A 25999-nucleotide genomic window follows, 5' to 3' on the forward strand; every position below is an offset into this window, starting at 1 on the left:
GCTCTGTGTTGCGTTTTAAGCCCCAAAGCAGGATTAAGCCCATTTCATACACCGAATTTAAGCCTTCTCACAGCAAATGAGGTTTTGGCACTGTGAGTGAATCTAAAACTGTATCTCGCCGATTCTTTGATAACCCAAAGAACATTCTGCTAATCACATTGATGAAAGAAACGGATTACTGGGACACATTTCTGGTGGTGGTTGAACCAGGACAGGACAGTCCCGGGAGAACTGTGAGCTCTGTGGCTAAACCTCCAACGCTGACCTTCCCTCGTGTCCCAGTTAAGCTGCCTCAACACAGGACGTAGGGTGGCGTGTAATTAAAGCAGCAGGCTTGGGGGGAGCCCAGGTTTCAGCAGATCTTTATGCAGCTTAAAATTCTTTCCCCCAGCACCTCCCTGTTCCCCTCGCTGTCAAGATGAAGGACTTTTAGTTTCATTTTGATTATTCATTGGAACAAACACCAACGCTCCCTGTTATTTCTTCTCCTCTGTCCTTTGCCCGTTGAGCCTGTGCATTCTCTGAAGCTGAAACTCTTTACCAAACGCATTACTTTTTGAGGGGAACCAGCTTAAAACGCAATGTAAACCCAAACATTTCCTTTATTCCCATCCCAAAAAATCAGAAAAAAAAAAAAATCAGTTTTGAAAGAAATTGATTTTTATTCTTTGCAAATGTTTGCAAGCAACAAGATTTTTCTGAAAAGGTGTCTCAAAAGGCAGACAGAGGAAGAGTGAAAGCGGAGAACGTGCTACCCTTTCTGCAGCTTTTACAAAGCAATTAAACCAAGGTGAAAAAACAATGAGGAACAAAATGAATTGCAGCACATACAAAACCAGCATTATTAAAAAACAAACGGTAGAGTATTTGAACATGTTTTAGACCAAGTGTGCGAGTGTCCTATGTGATTCTACCTATTCATCAAAACTAAAAGATACAGAAATCTGCAATATTACAGGCTCCGATTGTATGACGTCTTTATGCTATTGCAACAACAGCTTGAAAATGAGCAATTCTACGCTACACGTGCTCCAAGCCAGCCGAGACCTGCTGCTGCGCAGGGCAGCCCTCCTTCCTCCCGGTCATCCCTTCCTCCGTCAGGCCCGGTGCGGATGTCGCTCTGCAGCCGGGACGCCGGCGACTGCCTAATCCCAGATCTCACCAAGGACAGGGATGGTGGTGGAAGAGGAGAAGAGGAGGAAGAAAAGAGAAAACCAACGCTTTTCGCAGCAGCCAGCGCCTCAATCGGATTAATTAATGCCTGAAGCAACATGCCACTCAATGAATGTAGTAAATATAGGAAATTATTGTAAAATGTGATTGCCTTTGTATTTACCTCTCAAAAGCATATGACGTCCATATTTGTCAGTAATAATCTTCCACAATCCCAATCTAGTAGTTTTCTCTCCAAAAAGGAGAAAAGAAGCATAGAGAATATTAACCAACATAGAGAACCATCCATGACTCCAGATCCGCCCCGAAAGCCACACGCTGTACGTTCTGAGCATTCGTACACACGTAGCACGGTAATGGCCACCTGCACCACGGCAGGATTCAGCATCTTCGCAGCAACCTGAATCACAATCTGGAAAGCGTCATGGACTTTGAAGTGGCGAACATTACACAGAAGGTGAGGCAGATGGAACAGCATCATCAACAATGAAATTAAATTAGTGCTAAATTTACTCCTGACTTATCTCGATTATATTAGTTTACATTTGACTATATATACACAATACCAAAAATATGCCTATTTTTTATTCAAACATTGCCAGCAGAATGCCATTTTTAGTTGAGGCAATCCAAAAGACTCAGCCAAAAACCCAAAGACCTTATGAAGTTCAGCAATAGCTGAGAAAAGGACGATTTTGAAAACCTCACTCACCCTGCCCTCGGTGAGTACTTACATCGAACGGCAGCAGAAGGTACTTTAAAGCACTTAAAACTTCTTGCCACCCATAAGCCCTACGGAGGGTAATGGGAACAACAGATACCAGGTATCTTTGAGGGAAAAAAATAAATCAAGTCTACAGCTGAGATGCGTGTGTCTGTGCACACATGGGCACGTTGTGTGAGCGTCTGTGTGTGCACGTGCAGGGCGTGAGGGGAAAGCTAAGTATGATTTCAGTGGTTATCCAAGTACAGAGGTTTCACAGTCTCACTCTCACACTAGTGTTTGTCCTTTTGAAAGCTTATTACAGAAACATAATCAAGATACAGAATGTTTTCTTGAAGCAAATGAGCCATCAGTCACCCTCTATTTGTTCAGAGTTATATTCAAAGAAGTATTGCTTTTCACAGTTCACTGCCAAGTCAGAGCACTGCACAGAAAATTAAATACGCTATTAAAGATGTCTATGGAGAGAACAAAAGTTATCACAGAAGAACAGAGGTAGGAGGACTTCAAAGAACTAAACCTGAGTTACACAACCATTAGTTTCTACATATCGAGCACGATAAACTACCCCAAAAGCCTTCCGGCACCTGGCGTCTTTTCACATCTGCGCCGTAGCGGTACCACACTACCGCTGAAATCGCCCGCTTGTAGAGAGGTCTGCGGGAGCCGTTCACCGAAGTCATCGGGCCGTGCTACCTGCGTTTGGTGTAGGGCCGTGGTTGAGGACAAGCTAATAGCGGCTGGTGTCTTAACTGTTAAGTGCCATTGTATCTAACAAAGCAAGTTCTCAAAGATTTCCTGTGACAAAATAGAGTGAAGGATAAAGCTTCAAAAGAAGAACAAGTGCATATGTACACAAACATGCTGAAGAAATCTTCCGTTTCCATCACCAAAGTGCACTCTGAGGGGAAAACCCCCAATAAATCAGTGGCAAAAGCTGCCCCGTTTTGGCATCTGATTTCTGTAGCATAGCCAGCACTTCAGACAAAAAAGTGCACGGCCTTTTATTTCTGTTTTATTTAGAAACTTTTGCTCTTTGCAAAGTAAGGGTGATAATGTGAAATTTTACTTTATGATATGAAAGTGTGAAAGAAAAAAAATAAAAGAGATATTGCCTCCCCCTTGTCAAAATAAGTACTACTAAAAATCTCCATAGTTAGGTATTTTAGAGAGTACTTCACAGAACCCCGGACATGTATGCTGGCAAACTAACCTTCACAGAAATAATTTTGAGAAGTATAAGCACATTCAACAGTAAATGACAAATGTAGTTTACGTTCTGGGACTGACCTGTATATTTTATATAAATAGTTTAAAATTTAAGACTTCTAAAGTCAAATAGACTAAATAGATGAGACAAGGTGTAAGGACCGAGTCCTTCACATGGGTTCTCTCAAAGGGCATCTTGTAAGGCAGCGGCTGCTGCGGGCAGCTCTCGCTTCTGCCAGATACGGCACTGCCACTGCCGTTACCAACGCAGCAGAGATACCTCAGTCTTGTACTCCCCGTGACGGTTGTTCAGCGAATAGCTGAGAAACAGCACGAGCATAAAGTTTGAAGTATTCCACATATAGTTAGAAACAGGGATTCTCAGCAAAATCACTTTTAAGTATATTACAGAAAATATTTTGCAGCAAGTAACTGGTATCTTACCATCATACGTATATTGCATAAATTATACTGCTTATTTCTAATTTTAGTTTCCCCCCACCTTCTTTTGCTGCAAGTTGATACCAGTAAACATTTTCTGAAATTATACAAGGAAGGAGAAAGTTCAGTCTCATGTCTGTCCAGATGGATCAGATCGATTTCCTGGTGTCTCATGCCACCTTTGCTCCCCGGCCGTCATTTCAAAAGATTCAACCTTCAGTCCTCAGTGCGTCTGAAACACCGGTGATGGATGCACACCAAACCCAAACGTAGCGAGCCCGCTGGTCTGGTTGGTTTCTGGGTGTGGGTTCTTGGGTTTTTCGAGTTTAAGTAAGCATCAGAAGCAGAACGGAGCAGATGCATTTAAGAGACAGACCGCTGTCTGTTCATCTCCAAAGCAGGGTGTGAGGTTACAGGCAGAGTAACGGTGATCTATCGTGGCCTGAGTCGTCCTCTGTTTCTGGGATCCGAGGCAGGAGAGCAGATCGTGTCAAACCCCAGAATTTCTGAGGGGACATATCCTTTTTGGTAGCTGTGAACTTCCATCCCATATGGTTCCCACAGATTCTGCACTGGGCTATAGTCCAGGCATACCTGCCAAAAATAGAACAAAAGGTTAATGCTAATGTGCAAGGAAAATACATTTTACAAATAGTGGAACACAGCGCTCTCGTCAGGTAAGAAGGGACTACTAGTGTCAAGCTAGATTTTCAAAGAATTTTCAGGAATCAAGGTGCCCAGTTCCCAACTAAAACCCCTGCATATGTTTAAAAAAAAAAAAAAAAAAAAAAGCCTTCAGGTAGAGAAAGCAACTAAAGCAGTTTATTAGCACAATGCTTCAAAAGCACGAAGAAATGCTGTGCCTTACAGAACAGTCAGAAAATGGTTCTCAAAGAGTAAGTTACTTAACAGAAATAAAAGTGATTTTTTGCACTGCTCCTAGATTAACAGGGAATTGCACTTTCCAGAGCAACAGAGCTTTTCTTTAACAGCCTTAAAAGGCAGAACATGAATATTTCAAAATCGCCACAGAAGAAAAGAGCTGAGAAAATGCATAAGAAGGAAAAACTAACTCCAGATATTATAAGCCACAAATTTTCTTCAGGGAGTCTTAAACCACACATGTCTTGTGGCAGATACGCCATACACTCTCCAAGTCATTACTCAGTACTATGTGATAATCCAGAAAAAAAAATAATAGAAAAAATCAAACATGATCAACAGGAGAAAATGGAAGAGTAAATGTGTACGTGCGTTAGTCACAAACCTGGGACTGGCTACAAATACAGCAACGTATTTTATACCGCTTCAGAAGAGAACACAATAGCTAAAAGGACAGCAGAGTGTTACCTCTCACTATGGTACAGAATGGACCAGACAGAAAAGTGATTTGGTGGAGATACATTTCAAGAATATTTTTGTGAAGCTAGAATTCAACTATAGTTTGACATTTCAGCTATTTTTAAGAGCTAAATACTCAAAGTTTTGAATAAGTGCCTGAAACATGCTTATCTAGCAAAAAAAAAAAGTTAAGTTTAAGCTACCAGAGAGGGGTGGCATTGTCATGCAAGAACCTTCATTATTAGGCACACTTTTACATGTCTGCAGTCCATTCTGCTACTGTTTCGGAGAGCAAGACTAATAAATAAATAATCAAAAGTAATCAGATTAATGCAATGTAACATTTATTCAGTTTTTAGATGTAAAAATAACTGTACAATAACTACATTTATATACTATGTTTTCCATTTGCACTTTATTTACTTTATGATCAAATAAAGCTGCTTTGTGGCTTACACAAAACTGTACACAAAGAAACTCCCAGACCACCAGTATCCTGTTTATAGCGCTCAGATGCTAGACCGTGTTTTAAAATCTTAAAATTTCCACATATTAAAAAATTCCAGAGAAATTCTGAAAACATTTTATCTGAATTTTCCATTTTATTCTGTATTTTGAAAAAGTCTATACATTTACTTTTCTACTTTTCATATGAGCAATGATTGCGTACGTTTCAAAAATTATATATTTGCTATTCCACTGTCACAGGAATACAATTACAACCAAATTTCTGTAATTTACTAATAAGGGGTTTTTTTTTAAACTGTTATTACCCAGGAAACCAGCTGTGCTCTGTCGATGGTCGTCCACTGAGATTCAAATTGGAGGCTTTATATACAGTAAGAGTTTCGTGGATGTACCCGTGAGGATTCACATATGCTGCCATGGGTCCGCATAAGGATAAACTACAACAGACAATGAACAGTTTGGTTAGAGTTCAGGGAAGAAACAAAAACCAGAGGCAGTCAAACATAAACAGATTAAAAACTACCAACGATGCTCAAAACTACTTTCCATAGAAAAAAGAATCGCTTTAGGCTGTAAAAAAAGTACCTCTAATTATGTTATTAAAAATTGAAAGAAAATAGATGCTAATGTCGACTATCATTATCAAATTTTCTTATAATTGCAGAAATTTAAGTGTCCAGTGTTACGAATCCGATGCATTCCTCACTAACATAGGTAGATAATAGGAATAATTGAAGTCCCTACTTCAGAAAAAGTATTTAAAAAGACATTATTGTGAGTAAGGATTAAAATATTCCTGCGATCAGATGAACCCTGCCCAGCTATTTGTTTGGGAGGACAAGTCACTTTGAGGATAGCTGACGGGATGTTCTGGAAACTACCTCATTTAAGGCAGCTATTAATCTTTCCCTAAAAAACCTAAAGCTCAGCATAAAAAAAAAAAAAAAAGGTATGACAGACTCAATTTTACTTGCTGCTTGTGAATAGCAACTTCCAATAAACCAAGTAAGATCTATACTGCTACTCTTAAATCTAACTTTAAAAGTAAGCAAAAACATTCATTCATTACACTAACTGCTCATCATTCTTCTGTTAAAATACATCATATTGACACAGCAGGAATCATGGTTTCTGGAAACCATTATTTGACTGGAAGATAAGAAATGGCTTTTAATTACCATGTCAGCTTCTTATCACACTGATAAAGGAAAACTGTGGGGAGTCTTGCTTTGTTAAACCCAGACATCTTTTAACCTTCACATTATCATAGCTGATGGACAGATATTAGTTATTCAAGATTAAAATAGTGACAAGACTGCCAGAAGCAGCAATTCTTCGGAAAATGTATAGTCTTATCACTGTTGAACATGGAAGATCTTGCACAGGTCAAATATATAATAGGAATACACCGTCTAGTGCAGTTACTAGGATTATTAAACCTTATATTCTTCAAATAAAGAAGGTATCACAATGCTTAATGACATAAATAGGCAATTTCCTTACATGACAACATCCTGGGAGCCCACCTACACCACACAATTAGCGCACTTCAATCTGTCATTGAAGCTTGTTGACATATAGAAGTCAGGATGAAGTATTGCAAAATATTTTGGTTTTGTCCTATTATTTCTGAATATAGTTCATGAGATCCCAAATTTCATATGTAACAAATTTATATTTCAAAACTCAGAGTGCATAATTCTTCAGCAGGAAGGTGCTGGACTAGGTGATATAACATGGCCTTTCAGACTAACTTCTGTTACAATGTACGTGGCGACGTTTGGATTTACTAACTTTTTATTAAAAAAAGCTCAAGTAACCTGTTTCGTTTTATAAAGAAAATCCCCTATAAATATTTATTTAAATTTTATTAGAGCTGTGGAAAACACAATAGTTATAAGACATAACTTAGCTTAATCTGCTTTGCTGTGCCAATGTTTCTGACCGAGAACCTCCCAAAGATTAAGAGCAATAAACTCACCTGAATATTTCATTCTTGGTAGTTATTTCTGTGTCTTGGCATTGCTTACAGCAAAGAGATGTACACTTGAAAAGAAAAACAAAAAGAGGGTAATTTCATTCACTTCCAGACACTTGTCAGCAGTAATAAATAATAAAAATGTCTCTTCCCTTCCCTCAGAACAGACTTTGTACCAATTCTTTTGTTTGTCTGGGTAGCAGTCACTCACATTTTCTTTATCAAAGGATACAAACTTTCCTGTGCATTTCACTTATTTATGGTAAACACTTATCTAAAAGACAAAACATTTTTTATATATTCCTCCCCCCGCAAATCCACACACAGAAAAGGATCTGACCACACAAAGATTAAATAGAGTCAACCTTCTAAGGTCTTTAAAAGCTAATTCAGAAAAAACGCCTTTGCTCTTCTAAGATATAACGGAAAAAAGATGAGTACAAATGCAACCACTAAGTTTTTCTAAAATTTGATCAGTGGTTTTAATTTCCTTGAGAAAAATATGTAAGCTGTATTGATCTTTCTCTTAAAGATTGTAACAGATTAATCTATCTCCTACAATTTCTAGAAAAGTAGAACAACACAATTTATCACTGACCTTGCCTAGAAAATAAGCATTTAAAGCAGCTTAGTAGAACACTGCTATTAATTTTCAGGAGGTGCATTGCTTCTATATATTTCTGAGGGTAATGTATATGAAATTACTGGAAAAAAAATATTTCGGAACAAAATGCTGCGCCTAGGACCTCCACTTGGACAAGTCCTGTGCAAGCACATTTCCTTTTAAAACTTGAGTAAATCACAGCTTGTGCCTCTGAGTCTCCCTGAGCGCTGACTCCTGCACTCCACTCCTGATTATACACCGGCTTACGTCAGCCTTTACCCTCTCCTTTCCTCTGCTCAGATGCTCAGGGCTTGTTCCTGCATTTCAACTTCTTCCAGCTCCCTTCTTGCAGGTGACACAGGTTCTGCCCCACGCTTTCAACACACTGTCTACCAATGTTGGAGACTGAGGAAGCAAAATTGCTCTACTATACAGATACTACTCATCGTACACCAGTTCTCATCACTTCCCTTAAATCTCACTTGGCCTTTCTCTCCTACCAGGGACCTTTAATGCCTACCATCGCTCACTCTTAAATCACCCTTCCTTAGAGATTATAATCTAATGCTCACATATCTCTCTCAGAATCCAATTTAGATAGCTACTTAATTCCATCCCTCCATTTCCAAATCTAATTACGACAATTAGCACTCTCAAGGGGAATTCACAGAAGCGTTATACCTGTGAGTGACATACGTTCCTTTACAAACAAGCACAGAAATAGTTAACTGATTTTAATAACAGAAAAAGCTATTAGAAGTACAAAACAATTCACTGATATCAAAGACACAAAAAAAGGATCAGGTCTTACAATCAGTTATATTATTGTAAATTACACGCTGAGCAATGAAACGTGTTACATCCACCCTTCTCAAGTAAGCCAAAATATATGATATGTTGCCAGAGCACTCCTTGTTATTAAAGAACCCTGGCTTAAAAAGAGTGCATTTGACCAAAATAAATGTTGCCGAAACACTGTAAAAAAACATAATGCGCTTACCATTCTCACACTAATATAGAACAGTTAAACACATTTACAGAATAAAATGTCACAGCTTGATGGAGAAAACGCCTTTTTGGCTAAAAAATCAACTTTAGCTCATATTTTATAACAGTAACTGAAGTTCTCTTGTCTCTTTGGGAATTATAGAAAATATACAATGTACTGAACATGAACAGTTCTTCGTAGTACCTAAATAGTCTATTTTTGGAATTTCTGACGCAGGAAAGACCAATAAAGTTTAATCTCAATACAGAGCCTCACATAAGAAGCTGTCCATTTTTGTCTTGGAATCTGGAAGAGATGTTTTCCATCTCCTTTTCTCTGTATATTCCCTTTTAGATTTTTGGTCCATGAACTTTGGGAAGAGGAACAATATTAAAATGACACCCTGGTTCTCTTTTCCCCAGAAACAGACAGTACTTTTCAGGCTAACAGGCAAAATTTCCACTGCTCTATATCCAGCAGACAAACACTTCACTGACCGGGGTTACACTATACTAATGTTCGAGACAGTTCTTTGGCATCCGCAGCAAGGTGAGGGTCAGTCAGGACATACAGAGCTATTCTGTCTGATATGAATGTATTAACCAAACATTAATTTGTCTCTCCACTCAAAAATTGAATGGTAAATATTCCAGCTACCACTACTGAACACATAAGCAAGTTTACAGTTAAAATTTGTATTTATACCAACGGCTCTTTCAGTATTTTCTCTTTGGAAAGAGCATAGCGTAAGAGACGTACCATGTAAAAATAAAAATTAAAGTTTTATTTTTACGTAGGACATTCAATGTCCTACATCTACAGCACTACACAACCATGGCAATGGAAAGAGGGGAAGGGAAGAGAAATTTCTGAACATCTTAAAAAGGTATTGCCTAATAAGGCAATATATGTCTTTTGCAGAAATCCTTTCAGTCCAATACTTAAGACTTTTACTTAACAGTACAAAGATTTATCTTTTTTTACAAAATCCACAAGTTTTCATGGCAGAACGCTATTTGGTTGTGGTGTATTATACTGCCAATACGGGGTTATCACGTTCATAAGATGGTTATGAGCAACGCTGGACTTCTAGCACCATCTCTTGGCTAAAAAGGCACTGTGAGGTGTTGAAATAAGATTTCTAACAAAAGCAAATAGCATGATATGTTTCTTCCTTGCTGCCAAAGTCTAGTATTGAGAGAGCATTTTCTTTCTTGAGCAAACTTTTACAGGGGAAGGAAGAAATGAAAGAACACCCAAATCACTCTCTAGAAGTATAATTTGGAAATTTCACACCTTTTTGTTACAGTTTGTAACAGTCACTCCTATTATTTTTTTGGGAGAACAATTTAATGACAAGTAAAGAAAAAATACTCACTTTGTTCATAATATCTAATTCACACCGGAGTCGCTGAACAGCACTGCCTATTTTAAGCAACTGTATACGTAATGCGTCATCAATTGGCAGGCAAGCAGCAACTCTGTAAGAAAAATCTAGAAATGAGAAAGTACCAGGCCTGTTAGAATTTCAGAGAGAATTAAAACCTGCTACTTCTACTCAGATATCGATAGAGTGAGGAAACTTGGGTTTATAATAGAGTTTTAGAGGTCATCTCGGTACATCCTTCTGCCCTGAGCCTGGAGCATGTACACAGAAAACCTCTTCAAAGATCTTTATCTAATTCACACTTAAAGATCACCAGGGATGGAGACTGAACAATGCTGGTACAGTAACGTATTCTAAAACCAGAACAGACCCCTGGAGAACTTTGCCTAATACAGACTTACACTTTGACAGTGAATTACTGAGTTTTCCAACCACCTTTAGGCTTGCACTTCCTCTTTTTGCCAAAGCAACCAAAAAAGCAACCAAAAAAGCAACCAAAAAAGCAACCAAAAAAGCAACCAAAAAAGCAACCAAAAAAGCAACCAAAAAAGCAACCAAAAAAGCAACCAAAAAAGCAACCAAAAAAGCAACCAAAAAAGCTTTTATGACAGAAGGAAAAATTAAAGAACGAACCCCAAACATAGACCTCCTTCATAAATTACAACCAAGTTATATTACTCACATTAGTACTAAGAATGTATTCGTTACTGTTATACTGTAAGAAGGAAGGAGACACACTCTGGATAGACTCCCTTCTGGAGATTTTTTTCCACATTTGAATGCAGACCAAAATTAGATCCAAAAATATTCAGTCAAGAAGACAGATTTTTTTTTTAATTTCTTTTTTTAAAATTTTAATATGATAGCAAATTCTCAGGCAGCAACTTCAATCAGGTATTAAAAGGGCACAAAAAACCAGCAGTGGACTTTACTACAGTCATTCTTTAATTTAGCTAGCAAAACCTTGCTAAGCTGGAAATCATCCCATTCCTCACAGCCTGTAAAAGAATTCAAAAGCTGAAAAATCTCAGAAAAATTAATTTGCTGAAAATCTCAGCAAAATATCAGTGCGCTGTGAATCATAAGAAAAGTACCCAAAAACCCGCTAGATTTTTTGTTTGTTTTCAGATTATTTTGTATGCTTTCCGTATACGGTCCTCCAAGCAGCACTCTGGGCAAAGCAGGGGAGGTACTTTCAGCCACTACTTCAGGCAAATCAGAAATGAGAGTTCCGTGCACATCACAAGTATTGAGCCCAGACCTGTATTTGGTGCTTAACTGACTTTAATTGAAAGCTGCAATTTGGATTTCCCCCTCATTAGGCATCTGAGAGTCTACGTAGGAAATAAAGTTTTTCCCGTTAGAAAGGCTTCAACTGAAATTTCCATCTTACTGGATCCTAGAGACCTGCCGAGAGAAGAGACTTGTTCACTGGGGCGTAACCTCAATGCCTGTCAAGGCATGAAATCTGATCCCACCTTTTTCGCAGTTAGGTTACCGGTGCTATTTTCCCTCATGTCTGATAAGAGGTAATAAGAAGTAAGAACAAAGAGATTATGTATTCGAACACTCAGACTTACGTAAAAATAATTTTAAAAGTCTAGTATGCTTTTGGCTCTTGGTTTCTTACAAAGCATTTAGATCACCTTCCTCCTGCCATGGAGCACAATGGAATTCTATTTCTTTTACTGAACATGTTTGTGCATAGTTGGAAAATGTTTATGTCTTTAAAAGCAATATCATCCTTTTGTCAAAGTCAGTCATCAAGATTTATTGGAAACTGGAAGAGAGGGATGGACTGCCAATAAAAAGGTAATTATCTAATTTTGTTTTCTTAGGACACTTAAAAAATTAAAAATTGAGTTCATAAGCTAAACAACATCATACCTATTGGGTTTGTTGGAAGAGATTCATCTTTAAGATTTTCATCCCATTCATGTAGCTGCCTCTTGACTCTTTCCATCAAGGTTTCCTTTTGTTAGAAGAAAAGCCTAATTTAAATACATAGGTATTTCTGTTTTCTTAGGAAAAAAAAAAAAAAGGAAGCAAAATGTAGAGTAAGCTATTTTCCCTAAGCGGGCATTAGCTTTTAATATTTACAATAATTACAGACTCATTTTGTATCTACATATTTTAAACTAAGAGCAAAATAGGGATGGGAGGTGGGCCAGAATGAACCACTGTCCCAACGTGGTTCTAACTCTCATTCGAGATGAGGAGAGAGCCGTTCAAATTCTAGAACTGTACAAACAAGATGAGGGCTAGCCTCCTCCCTACTTCTACCTCTCCTACACCGAGTACTTTATGTACTAATATACATATGTATATAAAGAAATAGGTACTTTTTAAAGAGTAAGCCAACTCCAACAGGAAAGACAATCCAACACCCTGGTGGTTAGGATACTCACCCTGGAGCACATGGGACAGAGGATCAAGTTTTTGCTCTGAGACAACACAGCAGGAGCCTGAACCGCTGTTACCCACCCCAGACACAGGCTCTGGCCTGACAGAACAACTACACAGAGCGGGAAGCCCTTCCAGCTCTCTTAACAGGAACTGAACACTATACACTTCTTTCAAACATAACTTATGGGCCAACAAAATTAAAGCTTTTACATTATCCAGTAATTAGATATTAAAACATACAAAACCAATTGTAGATGATTTGGTAATACACATGGTGAACTTACAGCGTCATATAGAGAGTAGAGCCAGGGAGGCCAAGATGTCAAACTTGCACAGTGGAACTTCCTCTAAAACCAAAACCACAAATATTTATTCTTTAACATTAGCAGATTTTAGGGACAGTTCTTATTCAAACAAATAAAACAGAGATGAGATACCTGATTATTTAAAGATACAACAAATTATCACCATCAGGACCAGTATTTCAAAGTGAAGCTTCCAAACCACTTCCCAAATGCACTGAGAGCTACGACTTCTGTACAAGACAGACAGTATACGGATTTTCTCAGAAAGCCAGTCTCAGCATTAAAAGCATTTCTAACGTTTAGTAGTAAGAAATGATGCCTTTCAAAAGAGCATCTATCTGAAATTTAGACAGTTCAAAAAATTTAAGTACTCTTAGATAGTGCATCTGTTCCTTAGTCTCTCCATCAATTGTTGCTACTTCAGCAACCACAGCAAACCACTATGTAAGGTGATTAAACTATTCATATCAATTTAGTCAAACACATAAATAAGATGAAAGGAGGAGATTAATGGGCCACATCAGGTATTTTAAGCTGACATATATAAATTCAAAGGATATATGATAATATTTTTTAAATGGAAAACTAATTTGTTAAAAACATAACAAGAAATACCAACACACAAGTTAAGAGTTCCAGAGGATGCTTTCTCACAGCAGAACAATTACTGATTAAGAAAGCTTGGGTAGTCTTGATGTTTAATCATCTATTGCTATCCACTCGCACTCTGGTATCTGTTTTTATGCTTACTGAACATCAACAGTTGTGCCAGCCTACTGCAAATCTATTAAACAGCTTTATTATAATGACCCAAAGACAGTGAACAAAGTATTGTAGTATATCCATCTAACAACATCCTATGAAGAAAACCTCAAAAATTCAGGCCCAAATAGAGCACAGAGTAAAAAAACAAATGTGGAGAAGGAAAACAAAAACAGAAAAAAAAATTCCCCTGAAGGTCTCTGAACTATTCTTCATTGAAGGGTATTCTTTCAAAATAAAAATTTTACTAATAGGAGGGGCCCATGCTACTGTATCATACTTCACTGTGAACATGACTAACATGTACACTTGAATGGTGTACAAAAATATCTATACAACAATACAGAGCAAACATTGAGGAACAAAACACAAATAGCCACAAATATAATCTCTAAAAAAATCTTCACCTTGTGAATAGTCTGTGCGTATACTGCAGACAAGAAACCCTAGATTATAACTGAATTTCCTTAACCAAATTGCCAGCAGTGTAAGGTTACTTGCTTAGTTAACCAATTCCCTACAGTGACTCCAGAACACTGAAATTTATACATTTAGGTTAATAAAAATCTAAAAAGCAGTACACTACATAACCACACTGCTTTCCAGAGGAGGAAATTGGTCTATAAATACTCACAAATTAAGTTTTCATTTTCCCTTTGAGGGCAACTATCCTTATTTTACAAATGAGAAAAATCAGGCAACAGAGACTAAGATCCACAGCAAATAAATGGTACTTCGAAGAAAGAATTCGGGAAACCCACAACTCAAGTTATTATTTTAATTAACAAGTATACTTTCTTTAACAGTTGACACTGGATCAGCTCTTGTATGGAGTAGAAATCATTCTTAAAATGCAACTTCCATTTTCTGATGTTTCTGATTATATTAATAAACATACAGAGGTATGGCCCGACATATTGGGAACAGTCACAGTTCTGCTGAAATCAATAGAGAACGGAGGTCCATAGGGGCGATGCCTCTGCTCTGCATCTGTTTCTGTATCTCAATTCACAAAATATGTTCTTCTCCCAGCGGATGCAGTGCATGTCAGCCATCATCAGACTCAGTCTTGGAAAGGGATTTCTGCCCCAATCCCTGCTAAGCTTAGGGTTTCTGGGCTTGTTAACTCATAGATGGACTTGTTCAAGAACCCTGAGAATCAATATCTTTTTGTTATTAATGATTTTTTCTTTTTGCTACAGAGTTCAAAACCATTAAAAAAACCAAACACACAAACAAATCCAACCCCTAACTGCATCTGACAGTGAGGAGAGCTAACTGGGATTCTATATCAGTTTCTGGAGATAGTTCCAAATATCTCTACAGATGTAGAAGGCTTCAATGTATCCTTCCTCTGACATGCCACGGACCAAAACGGCAGGTTAAAGAAATAATAAATAAATCAAAAAGTCACAATTTTAGTTTTTTCAAAAGTGTCAAGTTGCCCTATTTCACCACATCCTCTCCCACCAACCTCAGTGCTAACTCTTGCCCCATTAACCTTACCACGCATACTGGTCCACTGTTAACGACAGTCTTTGAAAGCCTGCACTGTGCCCGAGAATGAGCCTGGCTTACACTGGAAAGGCTTTTGCTGGTATAACTCTGTTAGTACGGCACACTAGCATAGTGCTTATTATGGGAAACGTAATTTATTCCAGCAAAATTATCCTTTTGACAGTACATTTTATTTCAGACTCCTAAAGGAAAACACTGTATACTGGTAAAAGTGCACATTCACTTGTATAAATGCATCTTTTAGCACCTTTTAAACAGCACAGCTGTCTCTAGCACAAATCACACCTTATTATTCTCCTGAGCAATGGGAAAGTTTGTAGCTTAGGCCTGGCATCAGCCACTTAGGACTCCTGAAAATTCTGCCCTACCATCTCAGTGTGAATTCCCTCCTGATTCCAAGGACTGGCACAGCTGCAGTGCTGCAAAAACAGTGTAAACAAGCAAAGACAGAATTTGTGCCAGTGAAGCAAAAACAGGACAGTAGAACCTAATTCCCTAATGACACCACCATCTTGATAATGATTATTTCTCCTCTACCTCTTTTTTTTAAAATCAGAGTCAAGTAAATAAAATGCTGGAAGCTCTCTGAAGACGTGTAAAGTCTGCATACTTATTAAAAAAGCTCTAGGAAATAAAATTGGTAAGACTGTGGAACTACTAATTCACCTACTTTGTAAAAGCACTGTCTTCCACTAATAACTACTATGTCAACATATGTAGAGTGCATAAAAAAAAAAATAATAGAGATTTCTATGACCCTCTACTATCTTGTCAATTTTAGTACCATAATAAAATTAAAGAAAGTTTCTAAATTCAGGTAAAAAAAAAAGGAAGATTACATATTAACTATCCCTGAGGGTAGATCTGTTCAACAAATACTAATAAATCAAAAAACAGAGCTAGAAATACATGTGCAATTGGCCAGAATAAATGGATTGTACAGAAATGTTGTGATGCGACAAAGATAATGACTAAGCACAAAAGTCATCAAGAACTTTAGATACATGTTATATAAAACTTTACAAGATGAAAGGGCAACATAAAGCATGCTCAAAACTATGAAGTACAGCCTAACTGTTAGCCAACAGTCATCTGGGTGGGACTATTCGACTGAGTTAAAAAAAACACCTTGCGTCTGTCATTCCAATGCAGACTCGTATTTTCTGTAAACCAGTAACTGCAGGTACAGAAGTTAATCTTTTAACTGATGCAGGTTTGTACGCAAAATTAGCAAATGGAATTGTGATTCCAAACAACTAAGACATCACAGGTCTTCTCTTTGGGAGTCACCTCTAAACCACCTCTGTTCTTTAAAAACCTTTTCTACACAAATAAAACCGTCACGGAAAAAGTTACAAAAGCCTCCTTACTTTCAAAACCAAGCCCTTAACACGAGCACAAAGCAAGAGCATTGGCAATGTCAACACTGAATGCCAATATTTTTATTGTCAAAGCAATGTCGGTAGAAGTTCAGATGCTTCTTTGACCTGCCTACAAATTAAAATCCCATAAACTTACTGTTTTTTCTACCAGTACTTCATCATCTACAAGCTTTACCAACCAGCACGCTGAGGTGTTTGATTATGTAAAAAACCAAAAACTGTAAGATCAAATGATTATTTAACAATTCTAATCTAACAAAACTAATTAAAACCAAAGAGAACTCATAATACAAGACATGAAACGTGAATTTCCACACTGCTGATGGCTGATAAACAACCACACGATATGTGACAAAACCAGGAGTTTGGCATCTAGCATCCCAGTTGTGCATCCTCTCCTAAAGATGAACAGATGGAATTTTATATTGATTTTCAAAATATCATCAAACATTTAAAGATAACCACCACCACAACTAGCTTCTAACCTTTTGATATTTCTGCCACCATTGATGTATAGCTCGGTCCTGCCACGCTGTAGGTTTCGAAGAAGGAAATACATGGCATCGGCTGAGAGACTGCAGCTGTACTGCTGACATTGTTGAAGGCAGCACTCGCTCAGGAAGGATTTGTACTTTAGCCTGCTGGATTCTGATAAAAGGAAAAAAAAAAGATGAGATGTATACACATCTACAAGAATTTAAAAAAAATTTATTTTACTGCTTATAAAAACATAGGCTTGTGTAATAAATCTGATCACTACATAGTACTACAGAATTTAAGCAGCAATCCATTTCATCAGATTTTTAAAGTTGTAGTAATGTAAATCAAATTACCTTTGGGAACATACAGGGTATCTGTATGAACCAAACACATACTATTCTAGAACACAGATTCTCTCAGGCACTTGATTAAGTTATTAAAGCCACTGTGCTGACTGGACTTTGGTCTACCTAAATTGAAGATTGAAGCGATCTCTGTCTCTCCCTTAAAAACCAGAATTAGCTATTTTCCAAATATTTTTTGTACTGGTATATAGAACTCTACAAAGATCACTTTTTCAGCAAAGTTTTTTTGCTCTTTGCCCCCTCTGCTCTCACAGTTATCTACCTTTTCCATGGGATACACCGGGCTGTCTTTGTATTTTAGAGCACTAGATATTAAAGACAGATTGGCAGTGGCAACACAGCAGAATATTTTACAATCTCAGCATTGTATTTTTAGATTTTTGTCTCCTCAAGTTACTTTCAGTATAAACTAATAGTCAGGTATTGCATATCAAACCCTCAGAAAGGAAATTTAGCTGGAATGCAATTTGCTATCTTCAAACCACAAAAGCTTATGTGCTCAGATAGAGTTCAAAATCAGCAGAAATAGGATATAGACTGATTATCTTTTAATATCCTAGCATCCACCAGGTCACCTATTCCACAAAGAGTTCAGCAACAGTTATGTGGCTACTAAGAATATTGTCTAGCAGGATGGACTTTTCTGATACATAATATTGTTTAAAATGTAATCCTGAAATATTAAAATGCATGTCATTACAAATTTCCAATTTTACTTACAGGGAAAACACTGAACTCTTAACTTACTATAAATTATAAAATGATGTTTTGCCATAAGCAGTTAGTAATCAGAAACACCAACAACAATGGTAATTTTCTTCTTGCAAAGCAGCTCAATATTTTTCCCTCTTTATCAAGAAGTATTTTAGACTGGTAATGCTTATGTCTTTTAATAGTTGCCTTGAATAGATGAAAATTAGAAACATGATCTTAATGAAAATGTTTTATTTGTATAGACGGAACATTATTCTTCTGTCCCATTCCCTTCCTATGTCCCTCTGATGAACAGACAAAAGCGGCAGCAAACTGCTGTGCTACCAGGCTGAGCCACAGAAGAGTTAGCACATTGGCACAGAGTCTGGAGAGCGTCTCATAACCTGCGGAGAGGATCATTTCCTCAGGGTGCACTGGAGAACACAGGCTCACGTCTCCAAAGTGCACGGACAATACTGAGGTTCAAGGTCACTAATCACTCCCCAAACCCACAAGATGTGCAGTATTTGAAAGTAGAGGAACTGTATATAGTCTAAGTCATTCCAACAAATCTAGAGCTTGCCATGATGAGGAAAAAAACCCCAATAATAATTAGGAAAAAAAATAAAAATAATCACTCTCACCTTCATTTTGTACATCTAAAAATTCTTATTTATGAATGAAACTTGTGAGTGTGCTGTGTAAAAGTGATCTCTGCTAGTCAGCAGATATAAAATCATCCTAATAAAATGCTTCAACAGCACAACAAGATCACTGCAGATCTTAACTGCTTCTGGATACTGAATTCTCAGTAACAATGCTGTGGTTACTGTAGTTGTCCAAGTACTGCCATCTTGTGTTCAAGCAATGGTTTTTCTAAGGGTTACAAATAACGTTCCAAATTTTATACAAGTGTTTCATAGTGAGAAATAGCAAGTAACACACGTATTCTTAACTTCTTCAGCTGCAGGTCATGAAAGTGTAAGAAAATACTGAGCTCAGACTGTTCCTAGGCCTCTTTCTAAAGCAATGCCACTATACTGAACAATAGCAGAATATAGATGATTAGCTTTAGACTTACAGATTTGGAGTAATATATTATATGCCTTGCAGAAAAGTTTACAAAAACCTGTATCAGAATCAACGTCTGGAGCCTGTATCTCTGGGCAGTGACGTTGGCAGAGAATCATGATGCAATGCATGGTGCAGAGCATGATGTCAAGAAAAACTTGAAAATGACAGAAGAATCAGCGTACTCTTAACTAAATGTTAAGGGTTTTAGTCACTTTTATAAATGGATAATGGTATTAATTACATAATATGATAAAACTGGCTAGAAGAGGAGCCTCTATCACAAGTATCACACTGGAATATGGAAAAGAACAGGACTAGAATATATAAGAGACTACATCCTATCAAAGCTGATTTGAGTGTGTTTGACAAGCACATGAAAAGAATTGTCACCCAGTAATAGAGGCAGCACATTTCTATCAGTGAAGTATCAGCGAATGGTCAGAAAGGAAGAGGTAAGACTTGCTGAAGGTAAGGACGTACTAAACTGCAACAACAATTAAAATGAACAAGATTTAGTATTTGAGAAATTGAAAATGATGGTCTGCTTGTAGTTAGCAAAAGAGAACCTATTTTCATATTCAAATATTTATCCAGAGATTTCGGTGTGCTTTTATGTTTTACAAAGGGAAAAATAAACAAGAGAAGCGACTTGTTTCTCCATTATTATTACCAGACTCCAATCCTCCCCTTTCACAGGCAGCTTCTCATGAAAACCACCAGCCCTCTGGGCACAGTTACTCTCCTCTCCGTATCTGAATCATGCAGCTGAATCCTTCTGCATGTTGCTGAGGCTCAGTAGCTAAAGATCACTCAAAGTACAAAAATAGACAAGCATATTGTTATTAGCTGTAGTGTCAGACCCTTGCCTGCAGCTGTTCAGAGCTGCAATTGCACATAAAGTTGTGAAGTGGAACACATCCAATGCAGACCATCTCTGGAAAGGTCTCCTTTCAGAAAAGGAAAGTTACAATTTTTCAAAGGAATGGAATCTGGGAGGCTTTCCACAAGACAACAGAAGGCACGCACTTGATATTGCATCCTCTCATTTCACACCTGGTTTGAAAGAGGGATCTGAGAGATTTTGAAAGAGCTTTAGAACTTATAAAGCAGGCAAATTAACATCTTTTTCCTGACTTAATTTTCAGAAACAAAGTCATTCTGACAGATGTTTTCTCACACACATCAAATCAAACTACAGGTAGATACTCTTTAGAGAATTTCATTGCAAAGTCAGTAACAACTAACGCCTGAGTCTTCGAACAGCAAATGTCAGAAGTCCTTAATAACCAGAGAAGCTATTGATTAAGCATTCAATTAGTATCCGTAGCAACTAGTCAATTGTGTGACTGAAAGGGCAGATGCACCTGCAGTAAAATGTAAGTGTTCAGGTGAAACAAGATTTGCAGTATGTAAAATTAAATATATAAATTTCTTACCCATCTGACTGGGTTCTTATTTCAAGCACCTTGAACCTCTGTCTTCCTATTGCTTTCACTTTGACTGTTTCAATTCCATATTCCTGCTCTTCTCTGTAGGCATATATTTCTGCTGTTGTTCCAAAATGCGCTTCCCTTTCACGTGCATTACTAAAAGTAGCAGAATTAAAAAGGTTACCAACCTTCCAAACAGCATTGTTCATTCAGATTTCATGAGTTAGTCTACCTGTACTGATCGTACACAATTAATCTTATCGAAACAGCAAATCTGGTAAAACACCTGCAACTAACTGCAATCATTATTTTTCCATTTTAAAAGCAATTTCTAATGTTTTGTTTGGTTAGGAGGTCTTGCCAGTTGACTGGTTTTATTTTAGGGTCTAGAGGTGAAATTCTGGGAACACAGGGACCACCAATGTATCTGCATTTCAAATGCAGATACTGAAAGTACCGAAATTCTTTCGACTGACTTTCTGAAAATAACTGTTCCCACCTCCTACATAATTAAACCATAGTATTTGGTTTAATTGGGGAAGAGGGAGGAACATTCCCAACTTCTTTTGGGACAGATTAGCCTTTATCTTTTCCACTTTTCTATCACCTCCTGTCTCTCAACTCTATTGGAAAACATTTGTCTGTGCTTGTTAATTTATACACAAAACAAGCAGATACACTTTTACAATACAGTTCTCAAAAAAGGAATCTGATTTTTACATTTCAGACCAAGGCTTATCCTTTAAGCAAGATGGAGCAGTGCATTCAAACAGTTACTGAAATCAAAAGGATGCTCTAACAAGGAAAGCAGCTCAACGCTTACTGTTTCTTTACAGAACCATGTGATTCTGACACGCAGCTACCCAATATAACATGAAAACCTTTTCATTATGTATCGGAAAACAATTTTTGTCAAAAAATTTCAAACCATAACTTATGTTATTCACCACAGAACTGATGCAACCATCTGCTTTGGATTTAGTATCCAAAGAAATTGTGCTAAAAATACATGCTGCATACCATCAGTAAACCCACTCGTGTATTTTACCTGTATGCAAGAACAGCAAATGTTCTGTCTTTCTGAATTAAATTCCGCACCATGCTAACCTCTTGAGGGCGAAAAAGCTGAAGGGGTAACGTCTGTCCAGGAATCAACATCACCATCACATGGGGCAACACTGGAATCACCTGACAGCTGTCATCATCATGCACTGTTCTTCCATGAAACTCTTCCATATCAGAGCCTAAATACTGAAATAAAAAAGTAAGGAAATGACAGTAGTATAAGACGGTTTGTTGATTTACAAGGATAAAATAAAATTAGGTCTTTGGCTTAAGGATATTACAATAGAATTACACAAAAACAATCAAAACCTCTTCAACACATATTTAATGGACATACCACATGTGATGTTGGCAAACTGGTATCAAAATTAATGATGTTCGGCTTTTCAGCTTCTTTACTATCTTGATCTTCAACTTCCATTTCATTGTCCTCCTCTTCCTCACTCTCTGCTAAGAAGCACATACAGAATATTGTGCAGAAATCAACTAGCAAAGACTAAGATACTGCAAAAAAATCAGAGAATCACAGAAACGCATTCAATATTCCCAGGCTACAGCCTTTCACGGGGAAGTAACTTCTGTATTTGTAAACTTGTGAAAAACAATTTTCTTGCTGTTACAGCAAAATCACCATTCTACAGAAAGGGTCAAAAGCTGGTAATTTATTTTTGCAAAGCTAAACAACAACGTTTCTTGGAAGAAAACAATAAAAAAATTCTGTCAGCTCAGATTTTCCCTACAGTAGTTATTTCCTTATCTCAATTCTAAATGTCTTCTGCCTGTACACCGAGATGCCAGATAACTTAATTTCTTGTAGGATGCTGAACACAGCATTTGTAGTAGTACAAACTTGAACAACAGAACTGCACATATCAAGCAAGCATGTTAAAAGTAATCTGAAGCTCTATATTCGTGCAAAGACTCTTGCTGTTATTTTAGACAATTTCACTGCTGTCAGCCTCTCCTGTGTGTATACCAAATACACACACCCCAGCAAATGCACAAACCCGGCAGAGGCAACTACTAAGGAAGCAAATGGTATTACTCTGCAAAGGATTTCAGGCACAAAATAGCATTTGAAAATGACTACTTTCTTCACATTTCTCTGTTCCAGGTGTCAATCCTAAAATTACTTTCAGGCAAGAGGATAGTTGAATTATCAGTATGTTCTGTTCTGGAAACATAAATAGTGCATTTATGTGTATAAAATGTGTATAGAGATTTTATAATAAATTAAAAACCATAGTGAAGATAATAAAAGATGTATCTCTCTAAAATGCTGGTTTCACTGACTGCTCTGTGCGTTGCCATACAATGTAGGTCTGCAAATACTCACCCAAAACAAATGTAATGTAATTATCACATTTCTGTAACTGTATTACTTGATCCTACTTCTTTGCTATATCCTACTTCCATTCTATATCTAAAATAGATGTTATCATAAACTCTGCAAGCCAATCTGCAGGATTCTTACACCAATAGCTGCTGGGTAATGGATAATCCCAATGGTGCTGAAAAACATCATTTAGATCTTGAAAGCTATTACTTTACAATATAGACAGAAAAATATCTTGACAATAGTCTAGTTGCCTGCCTTTGCAATTAGTGTCTTATTAAGAAATAATCTACAGTTGAAAATTTAAACGGTGATTATCTCATCTGAACTGTACTGTAGGCAAATCTTACAAAAGAAAGATGCTCCACAAGGAAGGAGTCTTCCTTCAGAAATGGGAGCACCACCCCCCTCCTTCACTGGATCTTACGATTTCTGAGAGCGGGAGGACAGGAGAACAATGAAGATGACACTACAAGCTGGTTTTGGAGGATCTTGTCTTTCCCTCTTTGGCCTTCAGACACATTCGTTAAATGTATTCTTTACACAGTGTTTAGTCAATGGTCGTCTTTCTGCTTTACTTCACACACACACACCCCCCCCTTTTTTTTTTTTTAAATATTACATACTTTACAGAACCTTCTCTGTAGGACACACAGCATGACACACTGATATTATGGATCCACCCAATATTGTATTTATCTCAACAAGAAATGATCCAGCACGACAAGAAAAGAGGTTACAGAGTCTCTTTGGTGTTTTGCCTAATTACGGAACTTAAAGCAATAACACATCATCTTCCTAATTACTGTAAAAAATACTCAATTTCTGTACGAAATTTCTCTTCCATTGTATTCAGTTAGGAACCCTAACCATAAACAACTGCAATATGTTTAAGATGTACAAAATGGCCAGCATTGTGCTTAGCTTGATAGAGGGAAATAGTAGGAAGTTTTTGGTTCTGGGGCAGCAGTGCAGTGGGGTGGGGGGAGCCGACTTCATAAAATTTATATTCTGGTTTGCCTGCACTCTCATCGAGTTGAATCAATCATTAGCAGTTTTAATAGCCTTTGAGAGCGAGGCTGTTTCACTTGTTTTTCTGAACACAAGAGGAATTAACAGCAGTTGATTAGAAAGAACTGTGCCCTGCAAACTTTTGCTTGTTCTTGCCAAAACGCACACTAGCTGCTGTGTGGCGGCAGAGAGGAACGATGACTCATTTTACTGCAGCAGCACCATGTGAAAGTCGAAAAAACACCACCGTCTTCACTCTCCTCCTCGATCGCACTACAGGAACGGCAGAGAGAAGGGAAAAGAAACTGCATCTTTTACATCCTTAACTACACATAATTTTTGTTGATTTTTTTTTTTTTCACTTCAAGATTAATGAGACCTCCAGTACACAGCAACAGGGGAAATGCAAGTGACAAAGGCATGACAAGGCTCACGCTTCCTTCATGGCAGGTCAGGCATTCCCAGATGCTCATCCTGGCCCACTAACGCTACCAAATCCACTCTCACCTCCTTTGTGCAAAAATGAGGAAATAGGAACCTCATTTAAAAAAAAACAACAAAACAAACCAGGAACAGGGAAGGAAACAGTAAGGCTGTATTTTCCTAAAATATTAGTGAATTATTTTCATATTATTTTAAACATACAGGTATAAAATGCTCATAGAATGTCTTGCTATAGGAAATTGCATTGGCTACTGGCAGGACTTGTTTGCACGCTTATTCTGAAATAACGTTTCTTCCAGTTTAGCGCGAGCTGCTGCCAAAACCGTATGATCTGCTGTCAGTTTGGAGGCACTAGATGCTAAATCAGAGAAACGCACGTTATTATGCAATAGGTATCCACACAAGGAATTGTGCTGGTGTACGTGGATGGACCAGCCAGGCTGCTCTACAGCCTCCAGCACCAACACTGCAGCAGGCTGGACAGAGCGTGCAATCCATCACTGCCCTCAAGGCCGGTGCACAGCACCTCCTGTTTCCCTGCTTATTAAACTTTCTAAAACAACGGACATTTTCCTCAGACTTTGGTTTTACAGAGGTCCAAATTTACAGAGATGAGTGTCCGCATTCACCCGCTTCAGTAGAAAATTCACAGCACGTTCCACCTGCTCGACTGCCCAATGCCCAAACAGGCAGTGACCGAGTACCTCTTCTCTGCTATGGACTCGGTCCATCCGGGCTGTAAGCGACCGACGTGCCCACACCGGAGCTGGTTGCCGTGGGAAGGCTGCAGCTCCATCGGCCGACGCCTGCACTGCACCGCCTGCCCAAAGGCCGCCCCGGCTCCCCCGAGCTCCCCTTCCTCCCGCGCAGCCCCGCGGCCTCCTCCTCGGCCCCACTTCGCCTTCCCGGGCCCGCGGAAGGCAGTCCCCGCTCCCCACATCGCCGGGGCTCCCACGCAACCTCCCCGCAACCCCACAGCTCGCTCTGCCGCTCCTTCCCCCCGATCCCGCCCACGCACCGGGGTCCGGCCCCCTCCCACCCGCGGAGCCCCGGCCCGGCACCTTCCCGCCCGGCCCGGCGCCTCCTCCCGCGCCCGGCTCGGGGCCCCGCCGGCTTCCCCCGCGACCCCAGCCGGCCACGGCCATTACCGGGCACCAGCTGTAGGTGGTTCCCCATGTTGTTATGGGGCTCGCCACCTCCTTCCTCGGCGGCCATCGCTGTTTACCCGGAGAGGAGCCTGGGAAGCCGGCGGCGCGGGGGGAGGAGGCGGGAGGAGGAGCCCGAACCGCCGCCGGAGGAGCGAGCCCAGGAGCCGCGGCCTCTAGCGGCGCCTCTGGGGGAGCGCGGGGGGTGCTGGCCGGGCCCGGCCCGTCCGCTGGTCCCCGGGGTTTCGTGCGGTCCCGCCCCGGCTCCCT

General features: G+C 38.7%; 1 protein-coding gene across 2 annotated transcripts; it reads right to left on the reverse strand.

The window, feature by feature from the left end:
* Positions 1–642: 642 nt before the first annotated feature.
* CRBN (cereblon) lies at positions 643–25856 on the reverse strand. 2 transcript variants are annotated; one of them, XM_075762487.1, is made up of 11 exons: positions 25733–25856; positions 22131–22243; positions 21777–21979; positions 20735–20884; positions 17172–17334; positions 13004–13066; positions 12201–12285; positions 10305–10420; positions 7338–7402; positions 5662–5793; positions 643–4141 (listed from the first exon to the last, which is right to left on the reverse strand). In XM_075762487.1, the coding sequence occupies exons 1-11, from the start codon at positions 25797–25799 to the stop codon at positions 3958–3960; spliced, it is 1341 nt and encodes a 446-aa protein (XP_075618602.1). In that variant the 5' UTR covers positions 25800–25856; the 3' UTR covers positions 643–3957. The 2 variants fall into 2 exon arrangements, with proteins under 2 accessions (XP_075618602.1, XP_075618603.1); XM_075762488.1 differs by having other exon boundaries at positions 22131–22240; positions 25733–25851.
* Between the last annotated feature and the right edge of the window lie 143 nt (positions 25857–25999).

Source organism: Balearica regulorum, chromosome 10 (genome assembly GCF_011004875.1).
Source record: "Balearica regulorum gibbericeps isolate bBalReg1 chromosome 10, bBalReg1.pri, whole genome shotgun sequence".
NCBI lineage: Eukaryota > Metazoa > Chordata > Aves > Gruiformes > Gruidae > Balearica > Balearica regulorum.